Source organism: Pelophylax lessonae (genome assembly GCF_965119305.1).
Source record: "Pelophylax lessonae genome assembly, chromosome: 4".
In the NCBI taxonomy this organism is placed as follows: Eukaryota; Metazoa; Chordata; class Amphibia; order Anura; family Ranidae; genus Pelophylax; species Pelophylax lessonae.
Window position 1 is genome coordinate 234573688 of NC_138771.1, and position 17093 is coordinate 234590780.

The 17093-nt window shown below is 46.6% G+C and overlaps 1 protein-coding gene across 2 annotated transcripts in view; it reads right to left on the reverse strand.

Annotated features, from left to right (window-relative positions):
- Window positions 1-3063: 3063 nt before the first annotated feature.
- The window catches only part of LOC309553352 (uncharacterized protein), a 163544-nt gene continuing 149514 nt past the window's right edge, over window positions 3064-17093 (reverse strand). Inside the window, exons 14-15 of one of the 2 annotated variants that reach the window (XM_082254452.1) lie at window positions 3143-3256; window positions 3064-3106 (exon numbers count right to left, since the gene is read on the reverse strand). In XM_082254452.1, the coding sequence (XP_082110578.1) occupies window positions 3178-3256 (79 nt within the window). In that variant the 3' untranslated portion in view covers window positions 3064-3106; window positions 3143-3177. Of the gene's footprint in view, window positions 3257-17093 lie in introns of both variants that reach the window. The other variant, XM_082254451.1, reaches the window with a different exon arrangement.

A 17093-nucleotide genomic window follows, 5' to 3' on the forward strand; every position in this document is an offset into this window, starting at 1 on the left:
AATTGAAAGTCCTGGGCATTTTCTGATCACTGCTGTGCGCACATCTCATCAATTTTGAACACGGATTAAATGAGAAAGAAAAACAGCGTGAGGGCCCCCCACCCCCCAATCTATACCAGGTTGATTTAGGTATGGATTTCAAGGGAAACCCCACACCATATTTTAGAACCCCCCCCCCTTAAATCCATACCAGACCCTTAGGTCTGGTATGGATTTTAAGTGGTACCCCCATGGCAAAATAAACATGTCATAAGTGCCTGTGACAGTTCCCTTGATTTTATTAACCCCTGCCAAAACAGGAGATTGCAGGTGTGGGTGGGGTTTTAATGTCCCCTTTGCTTATTCTTTCTTTTATTTTTTTGAGTATACATAAGCTTTAAAACACTATTTACATTCTGGATGTTTGGAGTTATTACATAAGATAAGGCAAAGATTAAAGCAGCATGCTTAGCAAAGAAAGATAACTGCTGCTTTGAGTTTAGGTTGCTGTTTACCTTAAAGTGGCTGTAAACCTCAGACATGAAATACGAACAGAGCACATTCTTCTATACTGCATTCTTGTCTCTATCCCATGCACTGAGTGTGATTTTTCTCTGCTGGCTCCTTCCTCTGCTTTCATCCTGAGTCACTTCTGGCAGGGTTACCGGACTCTAGGCGATAAAAAGGTGACGGGAAGGAGAGTTCCAGGGGCAGGAAAGTTCCAGCTCAGAGCTCCCCTCACTGGGATTTGGTGACCCCCCCCCCCCCCTCGCTGCAGATAAACAGCTTTGCTTCATGTAGAAGGATTTGTTTCATCTCTGTGTATCACCTGATGTGAGACTTCGCTGGGTATATGTGAGGGTTTACAACCACTTTAGGCTGGCACTGTGGGTGCCCCTGCTGACACTAGAAAATCTTTGATTTAGAAATTAAAGGAGTCAGTCAACTGCAGTCCAAGTTGAGATATTCTAATAGCTGCAGGTTGTCCGATTACAATAGCTTGCACCATGAGATTCATCCATTTGCCTTGTTTTTTTTTTTTTTTTTGGGGGGGGGTAATATATGTGGAATAGTGCTAATCTTGGAACTTGTTTTATAAAAATAGTTATCGGTTCCCAGGGGCACAACTAGAAATCACATTTTTATATAAATTTTAATAGGGCCCTTTATAGAGGCTACAGTATATATTGCTGTGCTTAATATATATGTTTAACTTTGGTGGTCAGAGGTATAATGTGCCTTTTTATTTTAACACTTCCTTAACATGGGTAGTCAATGATGAGTGGCGTACAATGTACCCCTATCTGTACCACTAGTGGCTACTGTAATGGAAGTCAGGCCATGCACAATTTGAATCTCAGCATGAACTGTCTGAGATTTGAACCGTGTATAGGCACGCTGAATTTACCAAGCTGATCAACTTGGATACAGCCAGCATACTAGGTTTTACCTACGATTATTGCTAGCAGCTACTAAAGTTACTATGAATAGTCACTGTCTTCTAGCTAGAATAGCTTCCCCCGCTGAGAGAAGACAATGGTCTCGCAGGAGGGGCTGTCTGTGTTGATGAGGGAAAAAATAATGCAGCAGTCTAGTCCATTTTTTTCAGACCCCACCTGCTTGTATGCATGCCTGATAATGTCAGGGCATGCTCCTAATGAGATGGATGGTGTCCTGGGCTATTTCCTCCCATATCTGGCCCAGGACATTACTGAACTCCTGGACAGACTGAGGTGCAACCTGGCGGCATTGGATGGACCGAAACATGTCTCAGAGGTGTTCTATTGGATTTAGGTCAGGCGAGTGTGGGGGCCATTCAATGGTATCAATTTCTTCATCCTCTGGGAACTGGCTTCATACTCTCACCACATAAGGCCAGGCATTGTCCTGCACCAGGAGGCATCCATAACACACTGCACCAGCGTTGGGTTTGACAATGGGTGCAAGGATTTTATCCTGATACGTAATGGCAGTCAGGGTCCTATGGTCTAGCTTGCGTAGAGGTCTATGCGTCCTTCCATGTATATGCCTCCCAAGAACATCACTGACCCACTACAAAACCAGTCACGCGGAACGATGTTACAGGCAGCATAACGTTCTTCATGGCTTCTCCAGACCCTTTCATGTCTGTCACGTGCTCAGGGGGAACCTGCTCTCATCTGTAAAAAGCACAGGGCGCCAGTGGCGGACCTGCCAATTCCGATGTTCAATGGCAAATGCCACTCAAGCTTCATGGTGCCGGTCACAGACATTTACACCAGTGGCCTGCTGGAGGTCATTTTGTAGGGCTCTGGCAGTTGCTCATCCTGTTCCTTCTTGCACAAAGGGGCAGATTGATGGGTTGGGGACCTTCTACAGCCCTGTCCAGCTCTCCTAGAGTAACTGCCTGTCTCCTGGAATCTTCTCCATGCTCCTGAGACTGTGCTGGGAGACACCGCAAACCTTCTGGCAATAGCACATATTGATGTGCCATTCTGGAGAAGTTGGACTCCCTGTGCAACCTCTATAGGGTCCAGGTATTGCCTCATGCTGCCAGTAGTGACACTGATTCTAACCAAAATTAAAAACAGAAGAGATGAGTAGGGAAAAATCCGTGGCCTCCACCTGTAAAACCATCCCTGTTTTGGAGGTCACCTCATTGTTGTCCATCTAGTGTACCTGTTGATTTCATTAACACTAAAGCAGCTGAAACTGATTAACAACCCCCTCTGCTACTTAACTGACCAGATCAATATAGCAGTAGTTTAATTGGCTTGATGCTATACTCAGATTAAAAAGTGTTCCTTTTTTTGAGCAGTGTAGGTTCTCTGCCTGTGTCAGCAATCAGAGCAGTTGTTCACTGAGCACCTTTGTTTTACAGTCCATTTTCAAGAAATTACTTTCAGGCTCTTCCCTGTCCTTGGACCCTTTCGCAGTTGCCTGGGTTGCTCTGGCTGTAGTTGTGCCCTTGGTGTTGGAAACTGTACCCTGCACTGAAAGTTGCAAAATCTGGCATGATATTACATGTGGGCCAACAAATTCTGTATAATTCTACTTCCTTCATATGTAGGCTATATATGCCATCTGATTAAGGCATGCTGATGAGAAATATCTAAAAGAACTGAACTTCCACTGACATGTGTATGGTCTGGAATGAAAGAGTGGTGCTATGCGGAACACTGACCACATTATAAGATGGAAATTTTAACAAGATCTATTTCATTGAAGCAACTTAGTTTCTTCTCCCTTTTTTTTTCTTGCGTCGTCATTGATTGGAAGCTTGTCTCCCTTCCATGGCCTAAGAAAGTGAAAGAAACTAAGTATTAAAAGGCATATGTCCAATTTTAAAGACATAGTAAACCCAGTATGAAGTTATATAACTTGGAACAGACCAGAACTCAAAAGAAAATGCATATTTATATATAGAAAAACAAAAATGTAACAGGCGCATTGGTCACACAGATAGGCCAAAGTCCATGGGGTTCCACAGGGCTAGAAACAAAGAACAGAGGCGCCTCTAAGTGTAGACTTTGTGTGTACATTTATTGATAAAAATATGCACTCACATCTGCAAGCAGGTACTCATGTAAAAAGACCCATTTAGATGGTTCCGAGGTGGATGGGTAGTGACCGCTGTCATCAGATCCTATGCAGCCATCCTGCTGGAGCTGAAGCTTTCTCGCCGTGGCCGGCAGTTACGGCGGTACTGGAAACAGGAAAAAAGCTTGAGGTAGTCACTGAAGACGAGGCTTGGTTAGCGGTCGGATGCGGATGATGTCATGTATGTGTTGCGCGTTTCCGAGCGTGCGTACTGCGGGGGGGCAGCCGCGCTCCTTCATGGCCGTCAAGGAGCGTGGCTGCCCTCCCCCCGGCAGTACGCACGCTTGGAAACGTGTCGCACATACATGACGTCATCCACATCCGACCGCTAACCAAGCCTCGTCTTCAGTGACTACCTCGAGCTTGTTTCCTGTTTCCAGTACTGCCGTAACTGCCGGCCACGGCGAGAAAGCTTCAGCTCCAGCAGGATGGCTGCATAGGATCGGATGACAGCAGTCACTACCCATCCACCTCGGAACCATCTAAATGGGTCATTTTACATGAGTACCTGCTTGCAGATGTGAGTGCATATTTTTATCAATAAATGTACATACAAAGTCTACACTTCGAGGTGCCTCTGTTCTTCTTTATAATATCCTGTTATAGGGGTGTTTATCTGGAGCAGAGACTGGAGCACTTGTCCAGATAGAAGAAAAATGGATGGGGCAAAATTCCATCAAATTCTTCAAATAATTCTTTAAATGCTTAAGGAAAATCTGCTGCCCTCTGCCAGAAACTTGTCAAGGGGAAGAAGGTTTACATTCCAACATGACAATGACCCAAAGCACACAGCAAAAACGACCACATAGTGGTTAACCGCTTTACCTCTAGCCACTGTGCTGCTACTGCGGCACAGTGGCTCGTCCTCGTCTAGCGACGTAGACCTACATCGCTAGACTCCTCCCCTGTAGGCGGCGCTCGCGCGCCACCGGAGGCGCGCTCCCGCTGTTTTCATTCACAGCGGGAGTCGGGCCAGGGGAGGAGCGGCGGCGATCGCCGCTGCTCTGCCCCGATCGTCGGGGAATCCAGTTTGGAGATCCGCCCGCCTGTGTAAACAGAGCGGGCGGATCTCCTAAGTGACAGGGAGTGACAGATAGCTGAACATCCGATCTGTCCCTGGCTCACTCAGTCACCTCCCCCCCCCCCACACGTTAGTAAGCACCAGGCATACATTAACCCCTCCCTCTCCCATAAAATTAACCCCTTCCCTGCCAGTGTCATTTTTACAGTAACAGTGCATATATATAGCACTGATTACTGCAGTAATGTCACTGGTACCCCCAAAAGTGTCAAAAATGTCAGTCAAGGGTCCGATCTGTCCGCCGCAATGTCGCAGTCCCGCAAAAAAAAAAATCGCAGATCGCCGCCATTACTCGTTAAAAAAAAAAAAAAATGACAGAAATCTTTCCCTTAGTAAACGCAATAACTTTTGCGCAAACCAATCAAAATACGCTTATTGCGATTTTTTTTTTTACCAAACATAGGTAGCAGAAAACAAATTGGCCAAAAAATTAAAAAAAAATTGGTTTTTACATCTTTTTTGGGGGGAATTTCATATAAAAAAATGTTAAAAATATTGTTATTTCTCTTACGTCCTCCGACAGTTGCCGCCTCCTCTAAGTCATCACAATTGGGTATTGTCCACCTATCCGTAGGAATAGCTAGGCATATAGACTAAGGCTGGCCATACACTATACAATTTTCTTGTGCAACTTTCCTTTAGATTTACCAAAACCATGTAATATAAGGTCAAACCTACAAACTTTCAATTTGTATGCAATCAGGCAGGCCCTTGCACTACATAGTTTAAGGTAAATCTAAAGGAAATTGAATAAGAAAATTGTATAGTGTATGGCCAGCCTTAGTCAAAAGGCATTAGCATGTACACACCCACGGGGGCTGTCCAATCTGGTCAATACCCCCCCTGCATCACCACTCCCAACTCAGTTTTAGTTTGCCTAGCATCAGGAATAGTTCAGGCTACCTTGTGCTGGGGCTTCAGTTCAGCCTTCCTAAATCTTTTGTTTGATTTTCTTTTAAAATGTCAGTTTTTTTCTCTCACTTTACTAGCTGTTTTTTTTGTCAGCTTTAGTGTTAGTTTATTCTTCGGATGAAAATGGATCATGCGGTGCTGGTTCTCCAGGGCACAAAGGGTCAGATGGACCCCCAGCCCGCCATCGAGCATTCAGCTATGGTTAGCCCTGGCATTAAGAACGACCCATCCCTGTTCGATGCAGGGATGCAGCCGTGAGGTGGCTACCTCACAGGACTCGTCTGCGGTGCTGCAGCGTCATGTCCCTGGCTCACGGCACTCCCTGTCAGGAGAGGACAGAGGTTTATCCGTGCATGGAGGCTCCCCACGCCATCAGGTACAGGTAAGTACTTTCTGTGTGGGGCCTCTACCTGGGGTGGCAGTCTGTGTTGCTGTGTGTCCCCATGTCTGTGCCTGTGTGACTCATTGTGCGATCCCTGCGGGGTTCGCTTTTGTGCAGATCTGTATGTTTTTGCTGGGGGTCCCTGTCCCTGTGTCACCTTAGGTGCATGTTTGGGGGTACAGACTTGAGTGTTGTGCGGCGACCGCTGCGGGGGTATGTTCGCGTGGTCCACCATGTTTTTTACTGCACATGGATGTGGCCCCTCTGGGGCGAGTATACAGATCGTTTTGGCGCCCTCCGCCGCCATTTTGTGGGTGGTAGAACGATCGGTTCGGCGGCCATTTTGGTGTAGCCTCCAATGCATTTCCTATGGGCAGCCATTTTCCCTGATGTCTGGCTTATAGCCAGCCCCTTCCAGCAGCATTTCCTTTTCCTCTCAGGCAGCAAGGACACAGGTAGCAACGATCTGCGGGCTCTGCAGTGTATCTCTCTGTCTTCTTCTGTATACTGCTTCTGGCTCAGTTTTCTTTCTCCTTTTGGGGGTCTTCATAGCTGTGACAGTAGCGGTGGGCTGTGGAACTCCGCAGCGCTATTTAAGGGGACAGTACACAATTTTTTTTTTTGCACTGTTATTTTTTCTTGTCTTGAGCCATGGATTCTCAGGAAAGCAAGTTTCCTCCAGCTTTAGTGGGGGGCCCCAGTTCTCCTGTGGCTCCGCTGCGACCTGATCTGGCTGCTGTGGTTGCGACTTTAGTGGCAAATATGGAAATGCTGATGTCTGAACGGGCTGCGAGAAAACGGCCCAGGCTGTGTCTCTCTTCTGATTCAGATGGGGATATGGCTACTGCTGCGAGCGTGCCCTTTTCAGGGTCCTGCTTATCCCTGGAACCCCCGGGGTCTGAGGGGGAGGCTGAAATTGAGGGTGTTGACACATCCTCCCCAGGGTCACCTGAAGAACGGGCGACCATGGATGAGTTGATTGTTTCTGTGAAGGAAACCTTGCATTTAGGAGGATGAGCCCAATCCTCCGGGCGTTGTGTCCTCTTTTGGGACGCACAGGACCCGCAAGTCTGCACAGGTTTTTCCCTGCCCAGCTGAATTTCATTACACTGTTAATGAAATGTGGCACACGTTAAAACGTCCATTCGTGGTGCCTAGTCGGTTCAAATTGCTTTATCCTTTTGTGCCGGCTTCGGAATCGCGATGGTGTGTGCCTCCACAGGTAGATCACACTGTGGCCGTGCTGAACAAGGCTACCTTGGTTCCTACTGAGGATACTCCGGTTTTCCGGGATCCCACGGACCAGCGGTTGGAGTCTCTAGCCCGCCATTCCTATACGGTGGCGGGTTCGTTGCTCAAACCCGTTTTCGCGTCCGTTATGGTGACTCAGGCGGTAGCTGATTGGATCAAGGTGCTTCGAAGCAACCTAGTGTCTGATGACGTGCCGCCTGCCCGACTGGAAATGGTGGACCAGATCCACCAAGGAGTCATGTATTTGTGTGATGCAGCCTTAAATGAGGCCCCCTTGGTGGCTCGCCTCTCGAGTGTCGCGGTGCTTAACCGGCGACTGATATGGCTGAAGAGCTGGTCAGCCGACCAGTCCTCACAGAAAACATTTGCTGATTTTCCCTATGCTGGCTCTCGCCTTTTTGGCGAGGCGTTGGATACCCTGGTGAAAGGTGTCACGGGGGGCAAGAGCACTATGCTGCCCCAGAACCCGAAGAACAAGTCTTTCCGAGGCAAGCGGGGTTCTGCGCCTAGATCCAATCAGGGGTCCTTTCGTGCCTTTCGGAACCAATCCAAGGGCAAGCCCTTCAAGGCCCAGAGCAACCAGAAGAAGCCCTGGGCGGGTGAGCAGAAGGCCGGCAATGCCGGCTCGGCGGGACAATCCGCCTCTGCCTAAAAGGGCGCCCTCACCCATTTCAGGGGTGGGGGGACGTTTGCTCGCTTTCCTCCAACCTTGGCCTATTCTGGACCTGAAAGCGTTGAGGGTAATGAGAGAAATGGAGCCGCTCAGGTGTATCAGTCCGACCTGGTGCTGGTAAGACCCGCCATCCGGATAAATGCAAAAGAAGTAGTGGAACCGCACCCAGGTAGATGAAAACAATTCGAATACTTTATTCTTCAAATCAAAATGTGAACAGACAGTGCAGGGAACAGGTAATCCAGGTTAACGCGTTTCGCGGCGCACACAGCCGCTTACTCATAACTTACTCATAATCGTATTACCTGAAAGCGCTGAACCACTTTGTGCGTGTTCGAAAGTTTCGAATGGAGTCTCTCCGTTCGGTTGTGGCCTCCTTGAGTCCGGGAGAATTCCTGGCTTCGATAGATCTGAAGGATTGTACCTGCACATCCCCATTTTTGAGGGTCATCAGCGGTACCTTCGGTTTGCTATCGCAGAGGACCACTACCAGTTTGTGGCGTTACCTTTCGGTCTCGCTTCGGCACCAAGGGTGTGTACCAAGGTGTTGGCACCGGTCCTGGGCCTGCTACGGGCCCAGGGCATTGCGGTCCTGGGGTACCTGGACGATCTGCTTCTGAGATCGAGGGCCAGCCAGGACCTTGTGCGCGATCTGTCCATCGCGGTACAGATGCTCCAGGAGTTCGGATGGACCATCAACGTTCAGAAATCAGCGTTGTCTCCGTCGCTTCGCCTTCCCTACCCGGGAATGGTTCTGGACTCTGCTCAGGCAAAAGTGTTCTTGCCGGAGGACAAGCTCCGGACTTTGCAGGACGAACTAAGGTCCCTCAGGGACAATCCGTCCTCGTCACTCAGGACCTGCATGCGGGGCCTGGGGTTGATGGTGTTGGCCTTCGAGGCGATTCCCTTTGCCCAGTTCCACGCGCGGGCTCTCCAGACGGAGATCCTGGCCAGGTGGGACAGACTTCCTCAGTCTTTGGATCTGGATGTCTCCTTGAGTCGCCAGACCAGATTGGCTCTTCTGTGGTGGATCCAGTCCCCGGCGGTGGCGGAAGGCAAGTCCTTCCGCCCGGTGGTGTGGACAGTGGTTACCATGGACGCCAGCCTGTCGGGCTGGGGTGGAGTCCTGGGCAACCTGTCTGCCCAGGGCACTTGGTCGGAGGAGGAATCCTCCCTCCCGATAAATGTGCTGGAACTAAGAGCAATAAAACTCTGTCTCTTCCAGTGGTCGGACCGTCTCCAGGGCCTGCCTGTTCGCGTACAGACAGACAATGCTACCGCGGTGGCTTACATCAACCACCAGGGGGGCACCAGGAGTGCTCGAGCGGCCCGGGAGGTGACCGATATTCTGTCTTGGGCCGAGACTCATGTCCCGGCGATCTCGGCAGTTCACATTCCGGGTGTGGAAAATTGGCAGGCCGACTATCTGAGCCGCCAGACCCTGGACCAGGGGAAATGGTCCCTTTACCCGGAGGTCTTTCAGATGCTGTGTGCAAAATGGGGATTCCCAGATGTGGATCTGTTCGCATCCCGGCTAAACCGAAAGGTGGAAAGCTTCGTGGCAAGAACGCGCGACTCGTTGGCGGACGCCTCGGATGCGTTGGTGGCCCCTTGGCATCAGTATCGTCTGATGTACGCCTTTCCTCCGATTCAGTTGCTATCCCGGTTCCTTCGCAGATTGGCCTCGGAACCGCACAAGGTGATTCTGGTGGCACCGGACTGGCCTCGCCGGTCCTGGTACGCCGACGTTGTTCACCTGGCAGTGGCACCTTCGTGGTGCCTGCCTCTGCGGGAAGATCTTCTGTCTCAAGGTCCGATCTTCCATCCTGCTTTACAGTCGCTGGCTTTAACGGCCTGGCTGTTGAGACCCAGGTTTTGAAGGACAAGGGTCTATCCTCTGAGGTTATCCCTACCTTGATCAAGGCTAGGAAATCTTCCTCTGGTAAGATCTATTACCATACCTGGAAAGCCTACTTCGCCTGGTGTGAGTCCAGGGGATTTTCCCCTCGTTCTTACTCGGTGTCGAGAATCTTGGCTTTCCTCCAGGCTGGAGTGGATCAGCGCCTGGCGCTGGCCACAATAAAGGGCCAGGTGTCAGCACTGGCGGTCCTTTTCCAACTCCCTGTGGCGTCTCATTCCTTGGTGCGCACATTCATTCAAGGTGTGCGACATTTGGCTCCTCCCAGAAAGGAGCCTTTACCTCCATGGGACTTGAACTTGGTCCTGTCCGCATTGCAGCGTGCTCCCTTTGAAAATATCAGGGAGATATCGTTGCCTCTGCTGTCGAAGAAGGTTGCTTTTCTTGTGGCGATCACTTCGGCTCGCAGAGTGTCGGAGCTGGCGGCGTTGTCTTGCCGCTCCCCTTACTTGATAATTCACAAGGATAAGGTGGTTTTGCGACCACCCCCATCCTTCCTTCCCAAGGTGATCTCTGATTATCACCTTAATGAGGACATTGTCCTGCCTTCGCTTTGTACGAAGCCTAAACATCCAAAGGAATGGAATTGCCTTCCATTCCTTGGATGTTGTCAGGGCGATCAGGGTTTACCTGTCGTCTACGGAGTCCTTTCGGAAGACGGATTCCCTCTTTGTCCTTCCTGAGGGACCTCGGAAGGGCATGGCTGCGTCCACAGCGACTATTGCCAAATGGATCAGACAGACCATTGAACAGGCTTACGCCTTGAAGGAACGGGTTCCGCCCTCCCCTGTTAAGGCGCACTCTACCAGGTCTTTGAGTACTTCCTGGGCCTATTGGCATCGGGCCTCGGTGGCCCAGGTGTGCAAGGCGGCGACTTGGTCGTCGGTGCACACCTTTTCCAAGTTCTACAAAGTAGACACTCTGGCATCGGCTGATGCTTCTTTTGGCCGCAAAGTTCTCAGTGCGGCTGTGCCATGATGGACCCTTGATTTTTTCTCTGGGTCCCTGGCTGTTGGCATTTGCTTTCCTGGGCTGTTGCTCCTGTTGAGCGTTGTTTTTTTGCTGTTGCCCAGTTGGTTCTTACAGTGCACGTAAGATTCCTTTCTCTGATGTGGGTACTGCATTGCCTTTTCTACGGTTGCGTCTCCCACCCCTCATGTCTATACTGCTTTAGGACATCCCAATTGTGATGACTTAGAGGAGGCGGCGACTGTCGGAGAACGTAAGAGAAAACTGAATTTTTGTAAAATCTTACCTGTAAAATTCCTTTCTCTGAGTCCTCCGACAGTCGCCGCCCCCGCCCCTCTTTTTGGGGTTCTTATTACCTACTGCTATGCTACCAAACTGAGTTGGGAGTGGTGATGCAGGGGGGGTATTGACCAGATGGGACAGCCCCCGTGGGTGTGTGTACATGCTAATGCCTTTTGTCTTTTGACTAAGTCTATATGCCTAGCTATTACTACGGATAGGTGGACAATACCCAATTGTGATGACTTAGAGGAGGCGGCGACTGTCGGAGGACTCAGAGAAAGGAATTTTACAGGTAAGATTTTTCAAAAATTCAGTTTTTTTCAAAATAAACGCTAGTTTTGTTTATAGCGCAAAAAGTAAAAATCGCACAGGTGATCAAACACCACCAAAAGAAAGCTCTGTTTGTGGGGAAAAAAGGAGGTACATTTCGTTTGGGTACAGCGTTGCACGACCGCGCAATTGTCAGTTAAAGTCGCACAGCGCCGAATCGCAAAAAGTGGCCCAGACGTAAGACAGCAAAATGCTCTAGTGGTAAAGTGGTTAAAGGAGAAAAAGGTGAATGCCCTTGCATGGCTTAGACAAAGCCCAGACTTAAACCCCATTGAAAATCTGTGGAATGACTTGAAGACTGCAGTCCACAGTCCACAAACTGTCACCATCAAATTTAACTGAACTTGAGCAAATATTGTGAAGTCTAGATGTGCAAAGTTAGTAGAGACATATCCCAACAGACTAAAGGCTGTAATTAGGCAAAAGGTGGTCCAACAAAATACTAACAATGTAGGGGGGGGGGGGGTTGGGGTTTGATCCTTTTTCCAACTCAGTGATTCTGTTTTTTGATTTTTTTTTTCTGACATGTTGGTGTTATATCTTTCACTTTGATGTTATAAGATGCACTAGTAAATACAGCTGGATAAAACAAAAACTGTGTGTGTCTTAATTTCAGACTCCAAAAAAACAAAGGGTGATTATTTTAACCAGTTCTGGACCGCCCACCGCATATATTTGTGGCCTGGACCTGGTGAACGGTTCTGACCTTTGCAGAACCTCCTGTTCCTGTGTAATGTAAACACAGGCACAGGAAATTATGCAATCTCTTCTCCTGGAGCCCTTTTCGGTTCCAGCGTCAGAGGAGAAAGCATCACAGTGAGTACACAAGCACTACACTGACAGAGTACACATATTTCACCCTCCAGTTAACCTTTTCACTCCCTGTCACAGTGTCACTATATACAGTATACAGAAAATTTACTGATCACTGTATTAGTGTCACTGGTGATGCCAGTTAGCGCCAGCGAAGTTAGCGGTAGTTATCATCAGTCCCAGATAGGTATAGAGTACCCGCCATATATCCCCTAATAAAGGTTGAACCCCTTGATCACCCCCAGTTAACCCCTTCACTGCCCTGTCACTGTGTCACTATATACAGTGTACAGATAAGTAATTGATCACTGTATTAGCATCAGTGTCAGTCTTAGTATAGCGTCAGGGTCCCAACACATATTTTCTAATACATTTTTAAACCCCTGGTCACCCCCCAGTTAACCCTTTCACTCCCTGTCACAGTGTCACTAGTAAAGTGTACAGATCTTTTTTTCTGATCACTGTATTAGTGTCATGGGTGACACCAGTTAGCGTCAGCATCAGTTAGGGTCAATCCCAGACACAGTCAGATTTTAACCCTTTGATTGCCAGTAACACTAACACACACACACTATATACCTCCATTACTAGTATGGTGTCTGAACGGATCAATATCTTTGATCTAATCAGAACTATACTAGCGCCCCCAATAGTTTAGGGTTTCCATAAATGTGGCGTTAGCAGGATCAATCCTGACACCTGCCAGCACCTGCGTTCAGCCCCTCCGCCTCCCCCCGACCCTAAGAATTTCAGTATCCATAGATCACTGTCACTTCCAATACACAACACACAAAACCTCAGTGATTGCAGAGTCAGGCCTGATCTCTGTTAGCACTAGCAGTTATTTTTTTCCATAGTGGTTCAAACAGTCCTCGACAACCAGGTGCTTTTTTTTTACCTGTGAGTCACAATAGGTACCTGTAAATTTAGTGGCCAAAATGTCACACAAAAGGTACACTAGTGAAGAGGCCTTCAGGATGCTGAGCATGACAGATGAGAGTGATGGGGAGTCCTCCCTGTCAGAATCAGGCTCAGTATACGAACCTGTAGAGAGCAGCGGCACCCTGACAGATAGCTCAGACGACAGAGTAGAGAACCCTGCTAAGGTCAGGCATACCCAATCCCATTCTTTTGTTGCTTTTATATTTTACCAAACATTTGGGCAATATAGTGCATTTTTGTGCATTAAAATTCAAAAAACTGTTTTTTTCCAAAAAAATTGTGTTTGAAATATTGCTGCGCAAAAAAAAAATATTGCAACACCCACAATTTTAATCTGTAGGGCCTCTGCTTTAAAAAATATATATAATGTTTGGTGGTTCAAAGTAATTTTAGAGCAAAATAAATGTATTATTTCATGTAAACAAGGAGTTTCAAAAAAGGGTTGGTCTTTAATGGGTTAGAAGAGTGGGTGATGTGTGGCATAAACATCTATTGTTTGGCATAAAATGCCAGGACAGTTCAAACCCCCCCCCCCCCCCAAATGACCCCTTTTTTGAAAGTAGACACCCCAAGCCTATTGCTGAGAGGCATTTTGAGTCCATGCAATATTTTAGATTTTTCCACAAAATTTTTTTACACAAAGTTGTCACTAAATGATATATTGCTGAAACATTCCATGGGTACATGTGGAATGTATATGGATTGCTCCTTGTCGCAGATCAATTGCGACAATCAATTTGCCAATTATCTATAAGGCTGGCCATACACTATACAATTTTCTTGTTCAACTTTCCTTTAGATTTACCAAAACCATGTAATATAGGGTCAAACCTACAAACTTTCAATTTGTATGCAATCAGGCAGGCCCTTGTACTACATAGTTTAAGGTAAATCTAAAAGAAATTGAATAAGAAAATTGTATAGTGTATGGCCAGCCTAACTCTTTTTTTATTTTGATACTACTGATGGTCTACTTTGTGCATGGGCCTCAGTCCTATACGGGCCATGATTTGGGAAGATTTTATTATATGTATACTGCTTTAACTCCAACTATATACAGTTGGCAATATGGTTGTCTTTATACATAGACAATGTGTGTATGTGCCTGGTTTGGAGATCAGGCCTCTGGGCAGGAGCTTGACTGGGTTGTATCTGTCAATGTATATGGATTGCCCAGGAGACCTAGCTTCTGAGGCTTCATCCAGCAGACAATCAGATCCCGCACATTCAGGCATTACCAGACACTATACCTGGGCCTGACACTGGTAGCTTATAGGACATGATTCCGGTCCTCTAGTTTCAGGGGAATACGGTGTATTACTTATTGACTCAAAATCAATTGTGTTTATACATTCATCCCTCCAGTAGAGATGGTTTTTAGGTTATGGTATTATATAAGGGGGTGTGCCTAATGTAGGGGCCGCTACATTATATCATAGAATCTATGTTCTATACAATAGTATATCCCGGGCCAGGGCGCAGAGGCAGCCAGATCATTCACATGTTCAGTGTTTTATGGGTGTTTCAGCCTATCATTATTCTCTATCACTAGGACCTTATACCTGGCTGGGGTTGCTATGGCACTATATTCAAATATAGTCAATATGTATCTTTTAATAAGGCCCTTTTCGCTCTTGTGTCACTTGTCCTGTGACTTGGGACTGCGATGACAGGTGTTGCGATGGGAGCCAAATTTGCTCAAGCCTCGCTAATATCTTTATGGCTGAATGGGAGGATAAATTTGTATTTGATATGTCCAGATCTGAGGTGAAGTATTATAAAAGGTTCATTGATGACATTATATTCATCTGGGAAGGATCAGAGGACTCTCTTAAGTCATTCATGACCCATTTGAATAATAATACCAACAATATTAAATTGGAGTTCCATTGGCATAGTGAAACTATGAATTTTCTTCATGTACTCATTTTTAGGCAGGAGTTACGTTTAGCAATTAAGGTTTATTTTAAACCGACTGACAGAAACAGCTATCTGTCTATAAATATTGGCCATCATCCATCTTGGTTGAAAAATATACCAAGAGGACAACTGATGTGCATTAGGTGCAACTGCCCCTATGAGTGTGATTTTCTGGAACAGGCAGAAGTTCAAGTTATTAAAGACAAATTCCATCAAAAAGGATATAGAGAAGATGTTCTTAATAATAAAATTGAGAATATTTTAAATATACCAAGGGAACAGTGTTTGACTGATAAGGAAAAACCACAGAGGACAACAAAAGAATGGAGTTTTCTGTCTGAGTTTTCAGATCAATACAAACAAATTGAGAATATCTTCTGTAAACATTGGCACATTCTCCTTATGAACAGGACATTGGGACCAGTTTTGCCTACGACCCCATCCTTCATTTACAGGAAAGCCCTGAATTTTGGGGATAGTGATTAAGAAAATTCTGGATCCACCTAGCACTTCGTTTTTTTTCTGGCAGAAAGGGGTTTCATGCATTTGGCAGATGCAGATCCTGTTTCTTTGCCAGAACTAATTTAAAAAAACGAGATAAATTTAGGGTACCAACTTTAACCACTTACCGCAAAGTGACGTAGGGCTACGTCGGCAAATTTTGCGGTGTTATACCGGGGTGATGCCTCTAGCTAGAGGCACCATCCCAGTACTGTGGTTTAGAGCCGATGGTCAGCTTTCCGTCGGTAAGGACCGATGCGGCTCGGGAGCCGCTCGATTGTTACCCGGGTGAGCGGGAGGGGACGTCCTGAAATTTTAGCCGCCCCCGTCACTGTTAGCTCACGCACGAAAGAAAACGTATACGGAAGTCGAGCCGCAAATTAAATCACTGTTCAAACCACACATGTGAGGTATCGCCATGATTGCCAGAGCGTGAGCAATAATTAAAAAAAAAAAAGAGCTACACTCTAACTCTAAACTGGTAACCGTTAAAAAAATGTTAAAGCATCGCCAATTGAGATTTCTATTGACCGTAGTTTGTCGCCATTCCATGGGTGTGCGCAATTTTAAACCGTAACATGTTGGGTATCAATTTACTCGGCTTGACATCATCTTTCACAATATACAAAAAAAATGGGCTAACTTTACTGTTTAGTATTTTTTAAATGCAGTGAAATGTGATTTTTCGTAATTTCCCCAAAAAAAATGTCGTTTTAAAGACCGCTGCGCAAATGACAAAAAATGACAAAAAATATTGCAATGACCGACATTTTATTCCCCAGAGTCTTTGCTAAAAAAAAAATATATAATGTTTGGGGGTTCTAAGTAGTTTTCTAGGAAAAAAATACTGATTTTAACTTGTAAACAAAAAGTGTCCGAAATAGGGCTGGGGCTTAAGTGGTTAAACATGATCCCCTGATGACGTCAGGTCGTACTGACGAAACGTACCTCGGGAAGGGAAACGTGAGACCGTAGCCATTTCCGGGTTAGAGGAGCGCTGTGCGATCGGCAGTGCTCACAACCCCCGCTGGATGTTTTTTATGAGAAAGGCGATTGTTTTATGGTGATTCGAGTAAGTGCAATACTTTTTAAATAAAGCGATATGTTTAGATGTACTGCACCATGAGAGTCTCTTTTTGTTCCACCCATGTTTGTCATCTGATCCGAGCTATGCTATAAGGGCTTGATGCTGGATTACCCACTGTGTAACAGAGGAGCTGAGGATCGTGTGTACTGTGTGGAGATATTGCTATGTGACCCCCTATAATTAAGGGGTCATATATTTCCGGTAAGGAGTACCTTACTAGATCACTGGGTGAAGTGTGGAGGTGAAGGTTAATCTGCACTAACATCAAGTCTCTGCTAATTTGTGTGACACCAAAGAGATGTGGACTGTTTGATGCTGCATATGGACTGTTTGCACTTTATAATGTTGAGCACAGATTGATTGATTTTTAGATTGTCACCAATCATGAATTTTTTGAATTAAGGTTTAATTATCTGCACAAGCACTTTTATGTTTGAGCGCGACACTACCCTTCTTTTAAACAAATAAAGAATT